General features: G+C 39.1%; 1 protein-coding gene across 1 annotated transcript in view; it reads right to left on the reverse strand.

The window, feature by feature from the left end:
* Positions 1-1016: 1016 nt before the first annotated feature.
* HSD17B12 (hydroxysteroid 17-beta dehydrogenase 12) overlaps positions 1017-21120 on the reverse strand; it is an 82821-nt gene continuing 62717 nt past the window's right edge. Inside the window, 5 exon segments of the mRNA XM_005480134.4 lie at positions 1017-2686; positions 2814-2963; positions 9342-9407; positions 12772-12853; positions 18221-18255. Coding sequence (XP_005480191.2) covers positions 2582-2686; positions 2814-2963; positions 9342-9407; positions 12772-12853; positions 18221-18255 — 438 coding nt within the window. The 3' untranslated portion in view covers positions 1017-2581.

Genomic DNA, 21120 nt, shown 5'->3' on the forward strand with positions numbered 1-21120 from the left:
TAGGTTAAAGTGTAAGTAAAATTTAAGTTAAAAAATAGTTTAGTGATGCCCTGCTGCAGCTTGGAAAATGGAATAGCTCAGGGCATGAGAGTGGGAACCCAACCTGCAGCCTGACACCATGTGAAAGGGGACCAAGGCCTCAGAGAACCTCCTTACCCGGGTGCCTCCCTCTGTGCCAGTTGGATGTGCATGCTATTCCCTCTGCCATACCTTTCTGGAGACCTTCAGTAGTTACAAAATTGTTAACTGGAAATAAATGTTTATTAATAGCTTAACAGTTCTAATAAAATTTGTATTCTGCTTATTTAAAGTAATATCATAGAATATCCTGAATTGGAAGAGATCCACAACGATCATCTTAAGTTCAGCTACTGGCCTTGCACAGGGCAGCCCCAAAAATCACACCGTGTGTTTTTTGAGTGTTGGCCAAACACTTCCTGAACTCTGTCAGGCTTGGTGCCATGATTACTTTCCTGGGGAGCTTGTTCCAGTGCCCAAACATCCTCGGAGTGAAGAACCTTTTCCTAGTATCCAACCCAAATCTCTCCGGATTCAGCTTCATGCTGTTGTTCCCTTGGTTCCACAGAGATCAGTGTCTGCCACTCCACCTCCCCTTGTGAGGTCTCCTGTCAAGTCTCTTCCAGGCTGAACAAACCAAGTCACCTCAAACTGCTCTTCACAAGGCTTCTCCTCCAGGCCCTTCACCATCTTCACAGTTGTCCTCTGGACACTCTTCAATAGCTTTGTATCTTATATTGTGGCACTCAAAACTGCACATGAAGTATTCAAGGTGAGAGTCAGTGCAGAGGAGAGCAGGAGAGTCACCTACCTTAACTGGACAGAGTTGCTGTGCCTAAAGCACCCCAGATACGGGTTAGATGACAGCCAGGAAAACAAATTAATATAAGCACTGGTTTTGGCATGTAAATTAAGAGTAATTTTCATTGTTATTATTCACAGTAAAGGACAATGTACCCACAAACATTTTTATAAGAAAAACATAACACATTAAAGACTCAAGAGTAATTTCCATTTTATTTGTTTTACAAAGTCATAAACATACAGATTTTTTAGTCCAACGCTTTCACATCAGATCCAGAGCAAACCAAATCATGTGCTCATAGAGAACTAATACCACCAACTTCACCATCCCTGTTCCAAAAAATTAAGAAAACTATGGGATAGGATCTGCATCTCAGATTTGATCAGCACCATTGCATCGGTATTCAGGTTTTTTCAATGTACAGAAATGTTAGCCCCAAATCATGTCTCAGTGCAACACATCTTACTTCAAAATCAGAGCTTGAAATTATTCTTTGAAAGACAGAAAAAACCCACAGAAAACAGTGGTAGCTGCTTACAATTTCATTTGCCTTGCAAGTTTTATACATTTTATGTTTATAAAAAGGAATGTTAGAAACCAAAATCTTTAATAAAGTAGGTAAACACAGACAACAGCAGTGCAGACTTCTCATGTACTCTGATCCCTGTGTCCAGGAGTTAGGTAACTTGAGCCTTATAGGAACATTCCACTTTGGAACAGAACCATGAAAAAAACCAGTTAATTTTAATGCAATTAAATTAAAACTGTTCTACTCTTTAAGACATTTCCTGGTTCTCATTTTAAAGCCATCTAAATATTCAGGAGTCACATTTCAAAAGAACTCACCAGAAAGACAGACTGATACATAACTTCAAAAAGAATTTAAACCACCGTTGCTAACAAGGAGAGTAACTCATTTCAAGCTCTGCATTTGAAGTACCCATAATCTTTTACATAGCAACCAGCATGTAACATGTAACTTGTGACATTTATCTACATTGTGTTATCACCACCTATTACAAAGAGCAGGCACTGAACTTTTAAAAATGTTATTACAAATCATGAAGATTACATATTACTGAAAAGTCAGAATCCATATTCAAGACCCAAGATTTTAAATGCTTTTTGCAGTGTTACTTTATGTATATATTTATAGATGAGCTATTACATTTATTTCTGGTTTTGGCCCATTTCCCTCAAGTTCATAACCAAAAAAATCACACTGGAACATGTAAGCAGGGGAGCACTCATGAGCTGACTCATAGTGCAGAATCCTTGCAAGTATCCAAAACCTGAGCTTCAAGAGGTCAATAGTCTGGAAATAGTACCAGGTTACCTTTTAAAATAATTATGCTCCCTTTCCTCTCCTGCGCACCTGCCCGGGAATATATGAGAACTACTTTTTTTCTGCCCTTCACCCATGAGCACAAGAATAGATATGATGGACACTATATAACCAAGATGTTCCTCAAGAGTGTGATGTCTGATCAAGTCCATGAAAGTATTTCATAAAGCACAGTGCAATTTTAGTTCAAAGCACTTCCCTCCTCATAATAGCTATAAACAAATAAAGCCTATTTTTCAATCAATATTAGAAGTCAACAGTCTTGTTTCATCTGTATCCTCAAAACAAGACTGTTCTCTTGTTAGAAAGCACACCTACGATTGGAGATGTTTAAACATTAAGTCTACTTGATGTTGCAGCATGGTGTGGAACTTGCAGGAGTCCCAGGTTCCCAAGATCAAGTTGCTTCCCACTTACTTCTCCTTCATTTTTTTAAAATAACGAGCCCGTATTTGTTTGTTTGTTTTCATTATCAAGTTAATGGCAGTAGATGTAGGTAGAAGAGAGATGACCCATCCCTAAAAAAAAAAAAATAAAAGAAGAAAAATAAAAGAAGGGGGTGAGGTCTCAGCATTTTGTAACCTGTACTAATTACTCTTTTTTCCATAATAAGCACAAAGGACATTTCAGATCAAGGTGACTTACCATGAGAGCATGAGGTAGGTACCCGTTGGTCTGGGACTGCAGGCCCACCGTGCCCAAGGCAGCTCTCACATACCTCTCAGGACTGGGCTTGTCGAGGGTCGGCTTGCGGATTTTGGACATTTTTGTTGCCACATAATATGGTAGAACACTCTGCACACAGGAAAACTCATGTTAAGCAGGGAATGCTTTCAAGATAACTCACAATCTGTAAGTGTAACTGGAAATCAGATAATCTGTACACTGAAATCTAGCTTAAGCCAGCCTTATTTTCAGTTCTAAGATCACAATGGGATCCCAATACAAGATCCAGAACTTTTTAATTAGATAACACATGGGTCATATTTGGACATAGTTAGATTGTCTCCTGACAGTCAACATCACCAGCTGCAGCCCTAGAAAAGCCACTCTTTCAAGTGTAGGGTTGAAAAGCCATTCTTACAATTTGCCTTGTAAGCACAAAACTTCATTCCAGTTGTTTAATAGAAAATGCTGTACTGCTGTTTCTCTGTAGTAACTCCCCAACATTTGCTTGGGAAGGAGCTGCAGAACCCAGGACAGGAAATTTCACATCAAAAGCTCCTCAGTTTGGCACCTGTACAAGGTGGGAGGAGGAAGGAGAAAAGAATGTCCAGAGACTTGAAACATGGAGCTTGCAGCTCCACAGCAGGGCTTAGAGGACAGAGTATTAGTACCACAGTGAAAAGACAGAAGGAAGGATCAAGAAACAGAGGACAGTTAATGAGCTTTTAGAGCCATGTTTGGAAGCAAGACAGAAAACGATGCTAGGTCTCAGAAGTGTCTGTAGTGGAGGAACAAGAGGAAGCAGCACAGATATGTGTTGATGGAAGGATGCTGATAGAACAAAGGCACGTCCATGGTAGGGCAAGATAGACCTGAAGGATCCAAAACCTCATTGCACTTAACTCATGCTGCTGGAGAAGGAAGGCAAATGCACATGTACAGTAGGAAGCAATATTCTTTCCTCATGGTCATGCTTTTCGCAATGCTTTCAACTCGTCCTCAATTTTTGCCTCTAAAAAAGTAATCAAAAAAGCCCTGGTCTACAGCCCTGAAACAAATATTAAACATACCATAACTCAACACACCTAGAGAAGTTGGACCTTCATCACCAATTTACAAGGACCTCCTAAGACACTGTCAGTGGCTCTAGCAGTGATTCAGTACATCCATCCACTACTGCCCATCTATGAGTGCTCCCAGTGCCAGACCTTAACAGCAAGTGCCTGGGAGCGTGTCCACTTCTGCTAATTCATATCCAAATGAGAATACCATCTCAAAAAAGAGTCTATTCGGGAAAATTACAGTCTGTAAACCTGCTTCCCATGTTAGTGTCTTAAAGAACAACCATACATGCCTGAACTCAGGAACATCTGCTGTTACTCTCAGCAGCACAGCAGGGAAAGGGCCCCTTCAGCTCTCACTGAGTGTGTATCTATGCCATAGCTGTGCACATTTCAACAGAAATTTTACCACCACAACCAGGAAACATTAGTATGTCTGCTCATTCCTTCACCTTAAAAACATAAAAACTGTGCCCTTCTGTCTATAAATAGGAATTTCAATAATCTACTACATGAGTCCACTTTCAAATGAGAAGGAAATTCATGGAGACCTAAACTTCAGAAGTGAAAGCAGCTACCACTGCCTTTAAAGTCACCAAAAGCTACAAATGCTTGGATAAGAAAAGTACTCATTCTGCTACCATAGCAGCATAGGTACCTCATTTCAGCTCCAGAACATGAACTGCATCTATTTTTGAGACTGCATTTTAGAAATGCAATCTGAAAAGCATTTTTTATAGTTATTATTTTAATATTTTTAAAAGTTAAAATTTTAAGTTTCTTATTCACCATCAAGTTATTTCCACAACATCCCCACCAAGAAAGTTACAATAGACGTGATCTAGTATCTTTCTCTACTCAAAACAACTTCAGAAGTGAACTGCATTACCCAGTTACACCACTGGACAGCACGCAGGGGCAAACAATTGTGCATGAGGATACTTGAAAAAGCAAGCATATGGCAGCACTGCTGGATTGATCCACAGACTTTAAGGCACACAGAAACATGAGATTACACTCCAACCTTTTTCTTCTCCCAGATGCACTCCAGAAAACAAAAAGGCAGGTACTTAATTTCAGATACATTAGATTTACCACATTTATATTAACTGGACCTTATTTTAATAGATATCAAGAGACGTGCTGAATCTATTTAGTTTTCTCCCCTTCTACCTTCCCACAAGGAATTCAGAGATTCATGAACTGTATCTAAAACAGGCATAACAGATTTAAAAAAAAAAAATCACTCCTTCAAGCCTTACAGCATTTTACATTCAGACAGATATTACCCACACTACCTGGGCAAATAACTCTCCTTATTCAGGGAAAGCTTAGCCTACAGTATAGTTTCAAAACATGCCTTAAAAGTAGCTTATGCCAGTACAATGTGTCTTGCTGACTTAAAACATTTGCTACTGCTTACAGCCCTGATGTGTATTAAAATTGGCTCACACTCAAAATTGGGTTCTTGAATATTATTTAGATGTAAGAAGTCAGATCTCAAGACCTGAATAGTTAAGTCATAAGTCCTCCAAAGTCAGAACAGCTTGTTTACACAATTTTATCACCTTTTTTACCTTACTTTTTAAAAAGTAAAAAGACCTGAACTCTCCAGTGTTGCCAGATAAGTTTCCTTCCCTTTCCAATGTGGGAAAAAGGACAGTGGGGAACATAAAAGGGAAACAGAAGTGTTACATCAACCAAAGCTGATCTGTATAGAAAGCTGAACAGCAAAGCAAAAATGCTTTTGAAGGAAGGATGGTAATGCCAGTAAACATCACTTTGGTGACATCAAACTTTTGTGAATACCTGGAGATAGAGCTGGGCCTGTTCAGTGTTGTGAAAAGGAAGCTGGTAGTGACATCTTACCTAAAATTATTTCAGCAGTAGTTATGAAGATTAGAGCCAAACTCCTCTGGGTAATGCCTGATCAAATGACAAGAGGGACAACTGTCAATTTTGGCTGGAGACTGTCAGACTGGACATTAGGGAGAAAGCCTTTTCACTAGCAGAGCAATATAAAATTCAAACAGACTGTCCAGAGAGCTCATAGCACCCCTGCCTTTGAAGGTTTCCAAGATTTGGCTGCATAAAGCCATAACTAGCCCATGACCTAGTGCCAGCAGCAATCCCACTGCTAATTGCTAGGCAATGCAGCTGCTGGGAGAGCAGGAGGTTAGGGTAGAAAACTTTCTGGTAATCCTTTTAAATGAACATTTTCATGAATTTGTGGTCTAGTATTTTATGTAGTGAATACAAGAAAAGAAAGCAGATAGTGCAAGTTTCTAGCACTATACTTTTGCTATGCATAGTAATGAAGTACACAGGGACAATGCCAATAACTACCTGAAGTTTAAAATGAGAGTAAAAGAAAGGGTCAAAGAACAAAGCAATATTTCTAGACATATTTAAAGAGCAAAAATTTCATAAGTCTGCAGAAATCTCTTTCAAGGGGAGATCTTTCTGAAAGTCTTGAGAAAAGACTACTGTCACCTTCTTCCTGGTTTCTTTTCTTTTGCCTCTTTTCCCTATGTAAACACACACAAAGTTTTAACCTACGCCATTACTGTGCTGCTTCTGAAAAATTAAGCAGACCTATCAGCCAGAAAAGTATATTTTTATTTCAAAGATCGCTACACTGCAACAAAAGCACTATCAAAACTAAGCTTCCACAGATGGTAATCCACTTCAGCAAGACACATACTTGAGGCTGATATGAAGAAATTGATAAAATCCCTCCAGCACTTTGTTTCTGCTTTTCACACAGTGGTACTCTGCAGGTATTGCATGGTAGACGTTAACTGGTTTCAATGACGATGATCTAGCTGGAAGGGCAAGTCTGGAATTAAAAGTGTAATGCATCTGAAGGTTATAGAGATGTACTTCAAAAAATTCTAAGAGGGATGCAATCTTCCTTAGGGATTGAAGGAGATAAGTCAGCTAGTCTTCACAGGAAGGTACTTGTAATATTCATTAGTGGCTTATAGTGACTTAGGCTGAAACAGGAGGACAAGGACATAGACCTGCAACAAAATTAGCATAACAAATTGAAGCTGTGACAGCTATTGATAATCAGACCCACATAACTCAATGGCAATTCACTGTCCACATTTAAGGGATAAAAAGCAGTGCTGTCAGGAATTCAGCATCCTAAGCCAACACCAGAGTCACAAAAATACAGTTTACCACAACCTGTAAAGCTTTGTACAAGAAAACATAACTGAAAATACAGAAAATTAGATTAAATTCTTCATTTGTTTGTAATCCTAAAAACCTAAGCCATTAAAAACCTTTTCCCTAGCTTTTCTATACCCAAAAGCTAGGAAACCTTTCCTACACTTTGTACATTCATACTGTGCTTAATGCCTTTATCCAATCATGAGTTACTGGGGTATTTACCTTTACAGTCTCAACAGGTACTCCTCCATAGTCTTCAACAAACAGTTCTTGCTCCTCCTTCATTCTCCTCTCAAACTGCTAAGAGTACTATTTAGACAAAATCTGGGGAGAAGGAGAAGGCTGCACATAGAAACAACAGATCCCAGAGACCTAACAGTTCCTTCTCCTGTCAGCATCTGTCCCTAAGCACCCTCACACTGAAGTAACTTACGAGCAGCTATGCCTGAGAAAACACCAGAAAACAGAGGTTGGATGTGGTACCACAACACAGGCCCCCACAAATTCACACCATCTTTATTGTCAGTGAGGCTGTGTGTTGAAGGGGCCTATGGCTCAGCTTGTAGACAGACTTCAGCAGGAAGGAAGTCCACCCAGGAGATTTGATACTATTGATGTAGGAAAGGGCAATATTTTACCAGTTCCTTGAGTCTCATTTTGAGACTGTGATGTGACAGAGAGGGCTACATTGCATATAGATGAAAATTATTGAAGAACAGCTGTCTGATAGTGGAGCTAAATCTGTTAGTAATACAATTTCAAAGACACTGAGGAGGTAGAAGTAATCAAGCAGGGCAGAAATGGTGAGAAAGCTGTAAGGAACTTGCCATGTGATAAACATTGACCCAGTGCAGGACAGTTTGGAGCTGTGAGAAGAGAAAGTAACAAGAAGACATGAAACACTGAAAGTTTTTCCAGCTAAATCCACTTCAAGAACTGAAAGCACACAAAATCACCCTGTATGCCGAACCTGTACCTGTTCAGAATGCTACTTTTTTATGCATCCTCCATTGCTGCACACTGGTCTGGTTGTACATCCCAGAGTGCTAGGGCACAGAATCAAGCACCCAGGGGAGAAGTGAAGCCTTATTTAATACCAAGTTTAAATCTAGGTTTACAGGAGGTTCCCACTAAAAGGCCAGTGACTACATGCTCACCCAACAACTGTCCTTTTTCTTAATGCAGTCCACTCTCAGGAAATGGGACAGGACATTTTATGGTGAGAAGTTCTTGTTTTGCTAAATATACTTAAAAGGAAAAAATAATCTAGCACATCAAACAGGCAACATAGCCTTAACCTGGTAACAACTTCCCTATAGTATTAGCCAGTAATAAGAGTTGTGCTCTTTTGTATAATGATTACACATTTAAAGCAGGCAACTTTGTGCTTTGTGTTTCATAAAGCCTTTGAAGTTCAAGTGGATTTGAGAACCACCACACAGAACAGAGAAATGACAGGCATGGACATAGGCAACCCTGTTTGCAAGATCCCTAACTGAACTTCAAAAAGAGATACCATTGTCTTCACAGTGCAGGTAGGATCTCATACCACCTTCATTAAACTGAGTCTTGCTCTGGAGAGGTTTAATCAGCAATGGAAGGTTCACTGTGACCAAAGCTGGAAATTCCAGCTTTGGAAGCAATCACTAAGAGTATGTGAGAAGTGATATTAAAGCAAAATCCTATAAAGCTGTGAGAAACTGGTTTGGTTTGCATTTTGCCATGCCAAAAATCAAGGAAGGTAAACAAATGGAGAGGGGGCAAGGAGGGCTATGAAGCAAGACTCTAGCAATACAGAAAATTAAATCAGTCAGTTACACATGAATGCTCTTTGAGGCTTTTGTTCATTCTTCAACTATGCTTAGATTAGCAGTTGATTCACTGACGCTGCAGGGATTCTCCTATTCCAGTTGTTAGAGCTGTTACCCATGGAATGCCTGTACAAATGCATTCCACAAGTGTATTCCAGTAGATGAAGCTTCACAAAGATGTATTCTACAGCACTGTGCACAGTTTTATGGAATACTTTATCCATAAGGGTTCAATTAGCACCATCAGCTAAAACCACACAAAATCAAACCATGTCTTTTGTTGCTTCAAGACCCATGGTTTCAGAGTAATTTAAGAAAGCTGCTAATGGGATCAAAGGAAATCCTTATCCTTAATCTGTGTCACACACTCATGAATAAGAGAATATGCTGATTCCTTTTTGTTGCCAAGACACCAATGTTGCTGTGGTAACCACACTTACATGAAACAAGCTACTCACCTGCACAATGATGCCCTTGCTCTTGTATTCTGCATTGAGGCCTCTGGAGAAGTAATCCACAAAAGCCTGCAGAGAGAAGAAGGGAAACATGCAGCACACTACACATTACAATGGAAACTCTAGTATAACAGTTTTGTGTAAGAGTATTTGAGGTACTATTTGGAGTTCCTGTTTTCAAAGTGAAAACCCTGGGTTTTCAATGAAACTTTGCATACAAGAGCAATGCCATTCAAATAGAAACTCTATGCTTATGAAGTATTTTTACAGAAGCAAGGCTCAATCAAAACAAATAAACCCCTTTTTAATTTAGAAGGAAAATGAACTAGATTTGTTAAATAAAGTCTAGTTAAAAGAGGAAAATACAACTTCATGTTCACATTGTTCACTACTTTAGGTCATCTTCTTGGATATTTTTAAGAGTGATTTAATTGGGTTCTTCTTGTGCATGGTTTTTAGAACATAGTGTTTAAACACTTAGTCTTCTGCCTTTACACTTCTAAAAAATGCCATCCTATGGTGACACTTCTTCCTAATCCTCAAGTCCACCTCCACAGACTCTCCTCCAAACTTCTGGAAGTTTTAGAAATTGCAAAACTGAAAGTTCAAAGAAAGAGGTTAAAGAACTTCAAAGGTGGATGTTAGCACCTGCCTTCAAGATGCTCTCAAAGCTGATACAGCCACCTCCTTAACCCTGCCAGGAAATATTGTGCTAAGAATCAAAGGCTACTTAGCAGTTCAAACCAGCACAGATTCCCACTTCCCAAATTCTTCTAAACTCCACTTTCACCTTACCCTCTTGCCCAGTGAGACAAAATACCAGGTTCTGCTATGGTTTCTTGTTTTAGAGAAGTGATACAGCCAAGTAGGATGAATGGAATACCTTCAACTGAATGAGCTAAACCATCCCATCCATGCTTGAAGCTAAAATAAATACTGAGTAAATTAGTTCAGCTATTCAAGAAGCAGTTGCTTCACACCAGATTCAAACCAAGCAGCAAAGCTCTGGTACTGCACCTCCTTTACAGTTTTCCTTTGGTCACCATGTCCCCAGTGGTTTAACACAAGTCCTAACTGAAGCCAGCACCTAAAGTTGGCAGTGGCCAGTGTTTTTCCTACACAGGCCATCCCACTGAATTCAGCCTATACAAGAAGTAACAAAAACACTCCCACACTACTGGACTATTTCTAAAGACACTCTGCTGAGCATACTTGGAAGATCTGAAATGAAACTGGATTTTCCTGTATAGCAGGTAGGTCCTTTTACTCTTCTTCTTCAAGTTGCATGTATAAGCTAGCAGGAGGCTCCTTAAACCATAAATAGCTTATCTGCTGTTCAGCTGCTCTTTCTTTCTTTCTCTCTTTCTTTCTCCCTCTCCCTCCCCTAAGTATAGGTTCGTAACAAAATTCAGTACTCAACATGAATGAGACTGAAAGTCTGGCCTAGCAGCAGCTATTGAAGTGAATCCCCTGACCATCCTCTTGAACAGGAAGGTACCTGCATGGACATGCCAAGTGGTTTGCTGCACTTTCTGAACACAGCAGTTCAGGTATATGTGTAATACCTGCACAGAGTATAGTGATAATCTACTAAAAAGAACTATATTATGCTAATGAAAGTGCTCTGATCATTCAAATTTTTAACTATTCCTCCATGACAAAAGTCCTGATGTTGGCTACTGCTCCAGATATGGAGACAAAATACAAAAGATTGCCTTCTCTACTGGTTGCAATGAGCTTGCTATAAGGAAAATGTTCATTTTACATGAGTAGTGAAAGCTATTTCCAGTACACAAATAAGGTATGGAGTTTTTCTACTTGAAGAATTTATTTCAAGACACGTTGCGTTTTCTACCTCCACAAGCTCAAGTCCCCCAACAACCTTGAACCTGAAGTCTTAAGAATGCTCTCTAAGTAAACATTCCCTGAATAAGCAGATAAGCATTGAATGTTGGAAAATTTATTCTCCTTGGATATCCAAATATCTAATAACAAATCCAAACAGTAGAGGCATGGGGGTGAGGTGGGAAATGATATAATCATATTTCACTTCTCATTAGCATTAACACAGGTAGAGAAACCTGTCAAAATATAGCACTATGATTCCTTTAAAAGAGTCTCATTCCAGGGTAAACTAGGGAATTCTCCACAGGAAGGTTAAAGACCACATTTGTTCCTGATAATTAGTCAAAGTCATTGACTTACACCTGAAGGGTATTATGCTTTAAATCCCCTTTAAATAGATAAGGGGAAAAAAAAAACCTAGAAACTGCAGATACTGTCTTTCTACAGCTACATTAGGGGAGTCACTTTCATGCTTACTAATCTTGCTGTAGGAGAAGATGGGCAGTGCTGAGAACAGGCAGATTATTCGACCTGTAACTTAGTTTTTTAAGGGGAGGGGAAGAAATATTTCAGATTCCTGTTGAAAAAAAAAAAAAAGACTTACCAAAGCAGTGTAAGATATATTATCACTAAAATCAGAAGCTCGGTTGATTCCATAAAGCTGAAAGCACTGCCACAACAAAGTGACCATTTGTATTAAAACAAAAAATTGTCCTCTCAGGAAACAGCTACTTCAAGGGGAAATTTTATCACCTAAAGCTACTTCAGGCTTCTAAACTTAAATATATGCCCTCCTTTAGTATGAATAAAATAGTGTGCATAGTGGGAATATGAAGATGTTACTGATAATCTAGAGGAAATGTGAGTCTGTTCTGACATAAATGACACTACTGAAGGTTTCTTCATCCAGTCAAAGTTCTGTTTAGACTATGAGATGCTTGAAATATTCAAGGTAATTACCAGGTATGCCTGAAAAAGCTGTAGTGCCATACTGCTTTAATGCCAGTGTAAATGTCTCTTGCATTCTGTTTTATCACATATGCCTCAGTTCCATGCTGGGTACCCACATTCTTTCTTTACAGTGTTCGCTGGAGATATTTTAGGGCAACATTTTAGAATCCCCTGAAATTATCTTTGGGAAAAAAAAAATACAACCAGCTGCAAAAAGATGAAACTGTCCCAGCAACACAAAGAGAAACTAGAGCAGATGAACTTAAGATGAAATGTAGATCACAGAATTATCACAGAATTTAGGGGAAAGACGATTCAAAACCAAAATAAGAAAGCATGTTAAACTTAGTCAATGTTCTTTCTCAGCTTTGCACTAAGCTTGCTTGGTAGACTACTATCCTTTTCCATTTAAAAATGAAATACATGAGGAAATACATAAAATAGTCATTTCTATGCCAGTAAACCCTTGCACTCAGTTTTCTTTCAACTTTCCAGCTTCCACTATTGGAAAAACTCAAGACAGAAACTCTGTGCTTTTAGTTCATGAAAGCACCACTAGATGGACACCAAAACATTTATTCCTGTGAGTGTTGCCTGATGTTTGACACTAGATTTCAGTGTGGAAAGGAACACTTACCTTGGTTGCAGAGTAAAGAGTCAGCAGTGGAGTTGGACACATCCCTGAAGCTGATGCAATATTCAGGATTATCCCTTTTGATCTGAAAGGAAGCCAAGATATATTATAATGAAATCAAGGAAACATCTTTCATGTTTCCAAAAATTACAGCAAGCCTAAAAACACCCTTTAGAATGCAACTGAGATTAAGATCTATTTAAAAATCCCAACCAAATCCTGAATTGAAATTCACTTTATGCACAGTTAGAAGTATCCAAGCAGCTGGCGTAAATCAGGAGCAACTCCAAGATCAATACAGCAAGAGAATCCAAGTTGTGTTTATACACACACATACACACACAATGAGCTAATCATGCAAAACCACTGAGTCAAGTTGCCACGAGTTCAAGAGGAACTTCTACATCTTGGGACAAGATGGCAGAAATGGCAACACAGTTCCATTGTATGATTTACACTTTGATAATTACTTTCATCTTCTAAATATTACTTCATAATGGATCTTCAAGACAGCAAGGATCTGAATTTACTGCTCAAATACAGAATTTAATAAATATGGAGGATATTCAGTGGATGAACACAGAAAATGAAAGCTGTCTTACAGCTGTATCACAGTAACACTGAAGGTATTTATCAACAGTATTTTGGTAAAGATACCTGAAATTAGTGATCACCTGCTCTGTCAAGCCTTTCTAAAGCACATACACATAGGACAGGAAAGCTCCTGACCTCCCAATCTAGTCTGATTTGAGCCATATCTATTTCTGAGTCTAGTTTTACCTACAAAACCAGACATATTTAGTGCTAGGTAGAAAAAAGAATTAATTTTAAAAGCCTTATGCAAATTAGGGCAATTACTCTGTTAGAAGGTCCTGCAAGACAGTCCAACATAGTGCAAGATAAATCTCTACTTTTTCCCACCCTGCTGGAAATTCAAGCCAGTTTATCTGAACATAGCATTAAGTATGCCATGCTCAGTGCAGTGAGAACACATGCAGGCAGACATCACACAGCTCAAGTCCTGCAGATTCACAAGAGTTTCCATCAGATTTGTTCACCAAGGTGCACCCTACACCACTGCTGCCACAATCATTTCAGTAACCATCTTATAAAAAAACAGTAATTTAAGTCACTGTTAAAAATTAAAACAATATAAATGCTTTGGAAATCATGACAATAGATTCAAACCAGCATGGCTTGTGCCATGACACAAGTATAAATTACATCTGTGACTGATTTGTCACAAGGAATGAGATGGCAAATGTGACAGAAAAGAATAATTTCAGTCATTCAGGATTTCAAGCACCTTTGCCAAAGTTCATTGTGTTTTTCAGGACTTCCCTGCAAGGCTTGGTTTGTTAAATAAGGTAGTAACACTGATCCAAATATGTAGCATGGAAAGTGTAAGATCACAAATTAATCAGGAATTTTCAAGACAGCAAAAGGTTAACAATGGATCATAGAAATTTTTTATATCAAGACAGGAACTGACTGTGATATTTATTTATGAGCTCAAATTGAGATTAGCAATGAAATGAGTATTCTTTTTTTAAGAGATCATCAGATTGGAGAATACTATAAGGAACTTTTTAAAAGCTCAGGCTGCTATGTGAACAGACTACAAAATGGCAGATGAAAATTAAATATTAAGAGTGCATCAATAATCTATTATCAATAACCAAAATAATGCTTACTAAAGAAAAAATTGTGAATTAATCACAAACCTTGTAGGGCTCTAAACCAAGTGTCCCCTCCCCTCCATGAAAAACCTGAACAAGAAGTTCTGTTTTGTGCAGCAGTCACCAAAACCAGCCAAACAACAGGATGCTGGGAATGGGAGGGACAGATCCTCCACCACCACCAAAATCCTGAATTACAGTCTACAAACCATCTTTATCCCTCCAAATACTGAACAGAAATATTAAGAAACTGATGCTTTAAGAACAGGGAAGAGAAGAAAAAAATCCACTTGGAGACATCAATTTATTTATTTAAGAAACTATTAAGAGCAGCCATGATAAGAGTACACACACTAACAAATGAAAAAGATCAAGATTTTGATTCAGCTTCTCAGAATACAAAAGAAAGACTACATTTATTTAAATGAAAGGCTGAAATTTAGCTCCAAAAAACCAAAGTGCTCTTCTCATATTCAGACTAGGGAGTACTTGCCACAAAACTTAACTGAAGACAAAAGCTTAACAGGATTCAAAGGAGGACAAGCATTGATATGGATAAACACAAGCCTCATGCTTTTAAAACAAACTGAAGCTTGAGAAGAGAGGCTGACATGCAGGCAGCAAGCACAGGTCTCACAGCGCCTGGCTGCACTGCAACTTTCTAGCAGGAGTCGTGACCACCACCTAGATGGAGTGAATTAATGGTCTGACCCAGGGAAGAAACCCGTCCTAGAAACACAAAATATTAACAGCAGCCCCTTGCAGAAGCTCTGTGTATTGGTCTCTTTGAAGCAGTCACTGCCACTGGGGGTTTTGTGGTTGGTATTTTTACATTTTAAAGAAAACAGTCCTAGCCTTAGAAGCTCATAACTTAAAACCTCCAGATAAAATGAAATTGAGAAGCATGTGAGTAGGGGGAACACTTCCAATTACTCCAATTACAATTCTGCTTCTTAGAGGAATTGCAGAATAAATGTTTTTAGAGAGGGATCTGAAGAATTACTCAAGCATCAGCATGGTAAAAAAGAAATTTTGGCTTCATCTAATTCAACCGTGCCCTTAATGGGAAATAAAAAATAAAACAAAACCAAACAAAAAAAGTTGGTTAAGATGAAGAGGCCCACACCCTCACACCTCCCAGTCATTCTACCTTAAGTGGTCCAGCACCAGGGAGGCTATATTTAGCCATCTCCCTGTTGCTGTGGCAACCAGCGCCTGCTCCAGCTGCAAGCCAAGTGGAAAGAGCAAGCTTCTTCTGTAATGTAATTATGCACTTGCTACTTTCCTGGCAATAAATACCATAGTTTGGTGTTTGTCTAGCAACAGCCAACTGATTTTTGGTGGTGGTGGCTTTTCTTTTGTTCCCAAAAACATCAAGCCTTGATTTTCAGTTCTATGAGTTTCCCATCTCAGACAGTAGCTCGAGTATTTGTACAGGAGCTGCTCATTTAAGTATAATAGGAAGCTTCAGATAATAAATTGTCACTTTAAATGTTCAAAACACAGGAGAGAAGTCACAGCAGAGAGTCTAAACGCCATTACCAGAAGTGGCATTCATTTAATGCAGCTGTGTTTAATATAAATAGAAAAGTAAAGCCAAACAAACCAAGATGTAGCTTTGTTTACTCCTATCAGACCTGGATGCAAAGCATGCAAAGTATGCTCTATTTTTGTATTTATCTTGCAATATATTGTCATAAAGCCAACACTCAAATACACACTAGAGCAAGCTGCAAGATGCTCTAACACACCACGTCACATCTATCTACTCAACGTGCTCTCCTCCTTGAACAAGTGAGGAATGACAATGAGGTTCTTAGTCTAGCCTTATTCTCAGAGCCTGAAGCCCTTTTTTCTAGCCTGTGGTCCTATGTGAGAAATATATGGCAGACCTGAAGAGCAGCTGAATCCAGCTCCAATTCATTCATGCCCTTGAATCTGCTGGACATCCATGTCCTCCTGTGGCTACAGACTCCCAGCAGTGTTAATGGCCTGTGAGCTATGACTGTGCAGGCGCTGGGCAGCTGCAGGCACTGCTTATGTGCACTGCAAACCCAACCAGCTTCACAAAAATCAAACAGAAAATGGAAGCTTTTTCAAATATTTTTTCCTGAGATGGAGAGCAAGGCTGTCATCCAAATGGAGCAGTCTTTTAAAGTGGTTCCTTATAGTCAGGAAAAAGTTCAAGATACATATTTAATTTTTTTTTAACTAACATTAAGGTTTTCTTTTCAGGCTTCTTGAACATTTACCCTTAGAATCCCTGAGGTAGTCATGAAGTCAGAGAACTAAGAGGAAAGACGACATATGCTCAAGAGCAGTCAGAACCAGAAGTCAGCAGGATCCTGGTTTGCTGCCTTTCATTCAAGTCATCTTACCTGCATGGATGTGGAACAGAAAAACTTATGCAGGATATTCTATAAGTACAGTATACACCATTCTGTCCTGAGAAGCTGAAGAAATAACTCTGCCAAATGGACAGCTACAATATTTCTTAAAACAAAGAAGAAACTGAGGCAAGAAACTTACGAGTTTTTAAGTTCCAAAGCCTAATAATGAAATAACATTAAATTCCCACAAAAGTATAAATGTTTTGGTCATGTTGGCACCTTCAGAGGACAGTGGTTTCACAAAAAACAAGTCCCTTTATCTATCAATAACAGTACAAGGACAAGGAGTAGCTTCTGACCTAGGAGCCTTGAGTATGTATCACTGCTGTACTATAATAATCCTCACCCTCTACTCCTGCTTCATTGGGAAATATTGCACTCCCACCCCAGAGCTCAGTCTTGAGCTCAAATCTCTTTACATGAAATAAACTTATTCATATCTCCTGATTGGCTAAGTAAAAATCTTAGCTCACCATCCTCCTGATGTGCTAGACACTGACTCCCATACTGACTGCTGGCTCTGACAGTTTGCACCCAGGAAGAAGCTTTGTTTTTAAAGTGAAACATCTGTGTATCTGTGCAACATGAGAGTAACTGAATTCTCGTCTGCACTGAAGACTCTCAGACAGTGGGACAACAAAAAATAAACCCTTTTTTTTCATCATCTTGGCTAGATTTGGAGGCTTGCCCCACATAGGGACGACTCCTGCCTATTCGTTTGCATGGTTCTACAGAGTTTTCCCCAGTACTGTGAACACGGCTCAAGCCTGATCCAGGGCAAATCCCAGCAAGGCAGGGTTAGCACCCCAAGAGAGATTGGCAAACAGCCAGCAGGGAGACTAAATGGAAATCATGAACCTTTTGGTTTCACCTGGGAGCTAGCTGGGAAGTCAGTACATGTCTTCCCTGTTGACAGTGGTGTGTTATTCTAAAGAGCTGGTCTTCAATTCTATTCTTCCAAATGATCACAGCCTTTCCTCAATATACCTCCTACTGTATAATGAGAACATATTCTTTGCATCCATTTTACTTACAATGACTTAGAGAAATAGCCTTAAGAAGGTTATTCCCAGGAACTGTAACCACCCCCTCAGAATAGCAGGTTGTTGAGTTAGTGCTGATGAGTCAGACGGGCTTTTTAATTCTGTTCTAAAAGGAATCACCACAACAGTGGAGAAGGGAGAGGAAAAATAAAAAGGGAATCGAGTGGAAAAGGCTTCCACCGTCTGATGATTCATGCACCATCAGCGTGACTCACCCAGCATTACTCTGCCATTAAAACATGGAGACTAGGCTGATTAGTCACAGTAATGAATTTTTCAAGAAAGGATTCTCCCCTATAAATAATGATGACTTTGTCTGGTTAGTGTTAGTGTGACTCACCTTTCCAGCATGCCGGGCAGCACCAATCGTGTCATCTGCAAAAGGAAAACATTGGTGATGGCTGAGAGTGCAGACAGCAGCCAGCCAGGGGCCGAGGGAAGCCTCCCTGCCTCACAGAAGCAGCTGCCACCCCCTCCACCCCAAGCACGGCTCGGGAAGCAGAGACCATACTTTGCGTAGGCAGTTTATTTTTATTCTACCTGGATAACTTGGCTCTGTCAAGTAGTGCGTGCACTGAATCTGGTGAACCCATCTAGGTAGTAGCACAAGAGTAAATAAAACAAATGTCTTCACCACTCTGCAGCATCCATGGCCTCTACAGAACGTTAAAAACCAGAGTACTACAGTACAGGTACCATCTTTCTCTCCCTGAAAAAAACACCTGTCTTCCTCGAGTCTGACTAAATTTACCACCTATGCCAAGATTCAAAACATTATCCAATACATTTTACCTAGGCTTACTGAACTGCTGAGTTTAAGACAAATTATGGAGCAGCAAGAGCACTGACAGAACTAGCGAACATATTATTAACTACAGAAAACATTTAAGACTGCAAAATATTTTTTGCTGATTACCCAGGTGTTTTCACACTGGAAAAACTACATCTCCAAGAGAAAAGTCACCTGGCAAGCCTCCTCACTGCCTTGGAAACTCCTGCCTTTATTATGACTCTGAGCAATCCATCTACAAGCTGGCTGAAGGATTCTCCTGAGCAGTAATCCTAAAACAAGATTCACAGTTGCAGACAGAGCCTCTCTGACAAGGGAAACAAATTAAGCATTGATCCAAACTTGGACAAAATTCTAATTAGTGTAAAATAGTTAATTTTCATACTACTAATTACTACCATCCTAAAACACAATTTAAATCCAAAACTTCTGCCTTCCTGAAATATTATCAAAATTCTCCTTTTGCCAAATTCAGCCCTGCCCCATGTAAGCCTATGAATAATTGCCACTGACACCAAAGCCAGAGCACACAAGAAAAATAAACTGCTACCACATTTGACATATAAAAGGTGTTCCAACAAAGTTTTTGAGAACATGGAGGGGGTGGGTAATAAAATACTAAAACCAGTACACACCAAAACATAATGATACTTTCACTGATCCCAAAATTACCTTGATAGCTTAAAATAAAACACTGAATATTTGAACAGTATGGGAAGAAAAACACACACAAAAGAAATCAGCATATACAGGCACACAAAACACCTGCAAGCACTTTGATTACAAAGAAACAAATTTTATTGTAGGAAGCTACTCATTTTATTATCACCACTGCATTAGCCCTCACATATGACTCAATCTGGGTTTGAGGTTTTATTGTTTGTTTGTTTTTATTTTTAATTATAAAACATCAGGAATAAGGGAGAAAAAAAACACAAAAGAAAACAATCTCAGTTGATTGCAACTGACACACAAAGAAAGTGCTAGAGAAGGGCTGTGTTTTCCATTTTATTGGCATTTCTCCCTTAGAATAGATTCTGCCATCAGCCACACTGCATGACAGTTTTGATAAGGGACTGTACAGGCAGGAGCTGAACAGGCCTTCCTTTCATGAAGTCAGCTGCTGACACACAGTGCTGTCAGCACTGCCCCAGAAGTCAAACTAAATATTCAGAGCTGATAAGCATCAACAAGCTAAACAGATCTGATACAGCTTCAAAAAACCCTCTGGTATTAAGTTTAAGTATACATGAGCTTTTTCATACACTAATGCTCCAAAAGAGATGTAGAAACAACTATTTATTTTAATCTTCAAGGATAAAGAATGATTTGGGCTGATTTTAAGACTGGCTCAAGATTGGAAGAGCTTTTATCTGATCCAAGTTTTATGATCTCCTCCACAGATCCCTTGGCAAAAAGCAGCATACTGTTTCTTGCCTCTCAGGGCAGTGGAATGCTGCATATCATCTCCACAGATTGGCACATGGACGTGGACTGGAACTGCCTTCCCTTAGGCAACCCATAAATGATGTGAAAAACCAGTACACAATTTCCCAGTAGTGTAGGGGAGACCCCACATTTGAAACTTTGTCATAAATCCACACAAATGCATTCATGGTCTAAATCCAAATTGCAACCCACCAAGCAGCTCTAACAGTTTATCACAAACCTGCTGGCTACTAAAATATGCTACAATAATTGGTAGAGTTACATAAAATAAAAAAAAAATATGAAGCCACTGACAGCTGAAATACAACAATAGATACACAATTTGAGGAGAAATCGAGAAGTCTCTCACTACCAACTGCATTAAATGGTTTGTTTCTAAAGTTCAGCTGAACAGCAGTCAATTTTTTTCCCTTCCACAGAAAAACACTGATGGCAAAACTGAATTTTATACTCAACATCACTTCCCTTTGTTTTACTAAAATTCTTATTTTGAGGGAATTTCAAAATTCTGTGAAATAGGGCAAAAATTTATATCAGTATTTTTATACCTTGTGATGTGTGAAAAAATATATTTATGAATAGTCAGTACCTTGATGTGAAAATACTGTTATTTTTAAAGAGCAGGATAACAGAAGGCAGCACTCTGAGTCAGACTCACCTGACCCAGCCAACTGCACACTCAAAGTGCACGACTGGAAAAATGCTGGCAGGGTATTCTGCAGCCATCCTCAGGTCTGGAAATTTTATACACTCTACACACATGTAAAATATTTTCAGCATTAATTCAAATAAAACAATCAGTAGCAGAAATGTAGTTTTATCACTAACAATGGTGTCAGTGGTGTCTACCCCTGCATGCATTGTAAGATCCTTATCCAAAACAGCCAAACTGGTTAACACTCATCTTCAACAGCTGTACTATCAGACATGACATTATGAAAAATGGCAGTTCAAAACCAAAGCATCTAGAACTGAATAAATATCTCCCAGATAAAGAATGT

The sequence above is a fragment of the Zonotrichia albicollis genome, chromosome 6 (genome assembly GCF_047830755.1).
Source record: "Zonotrichia albicollis isolate bZonAlb1 chromosome 6, bZonAlb1.hap1, whole genome shotgun sequence".
Lineage (NCBI taxonomy): Eukaryota > Metazoa > Chordata > Aves > Passeriformes > Passerellidae > Zonotrichia > Zonotrichia albicollis.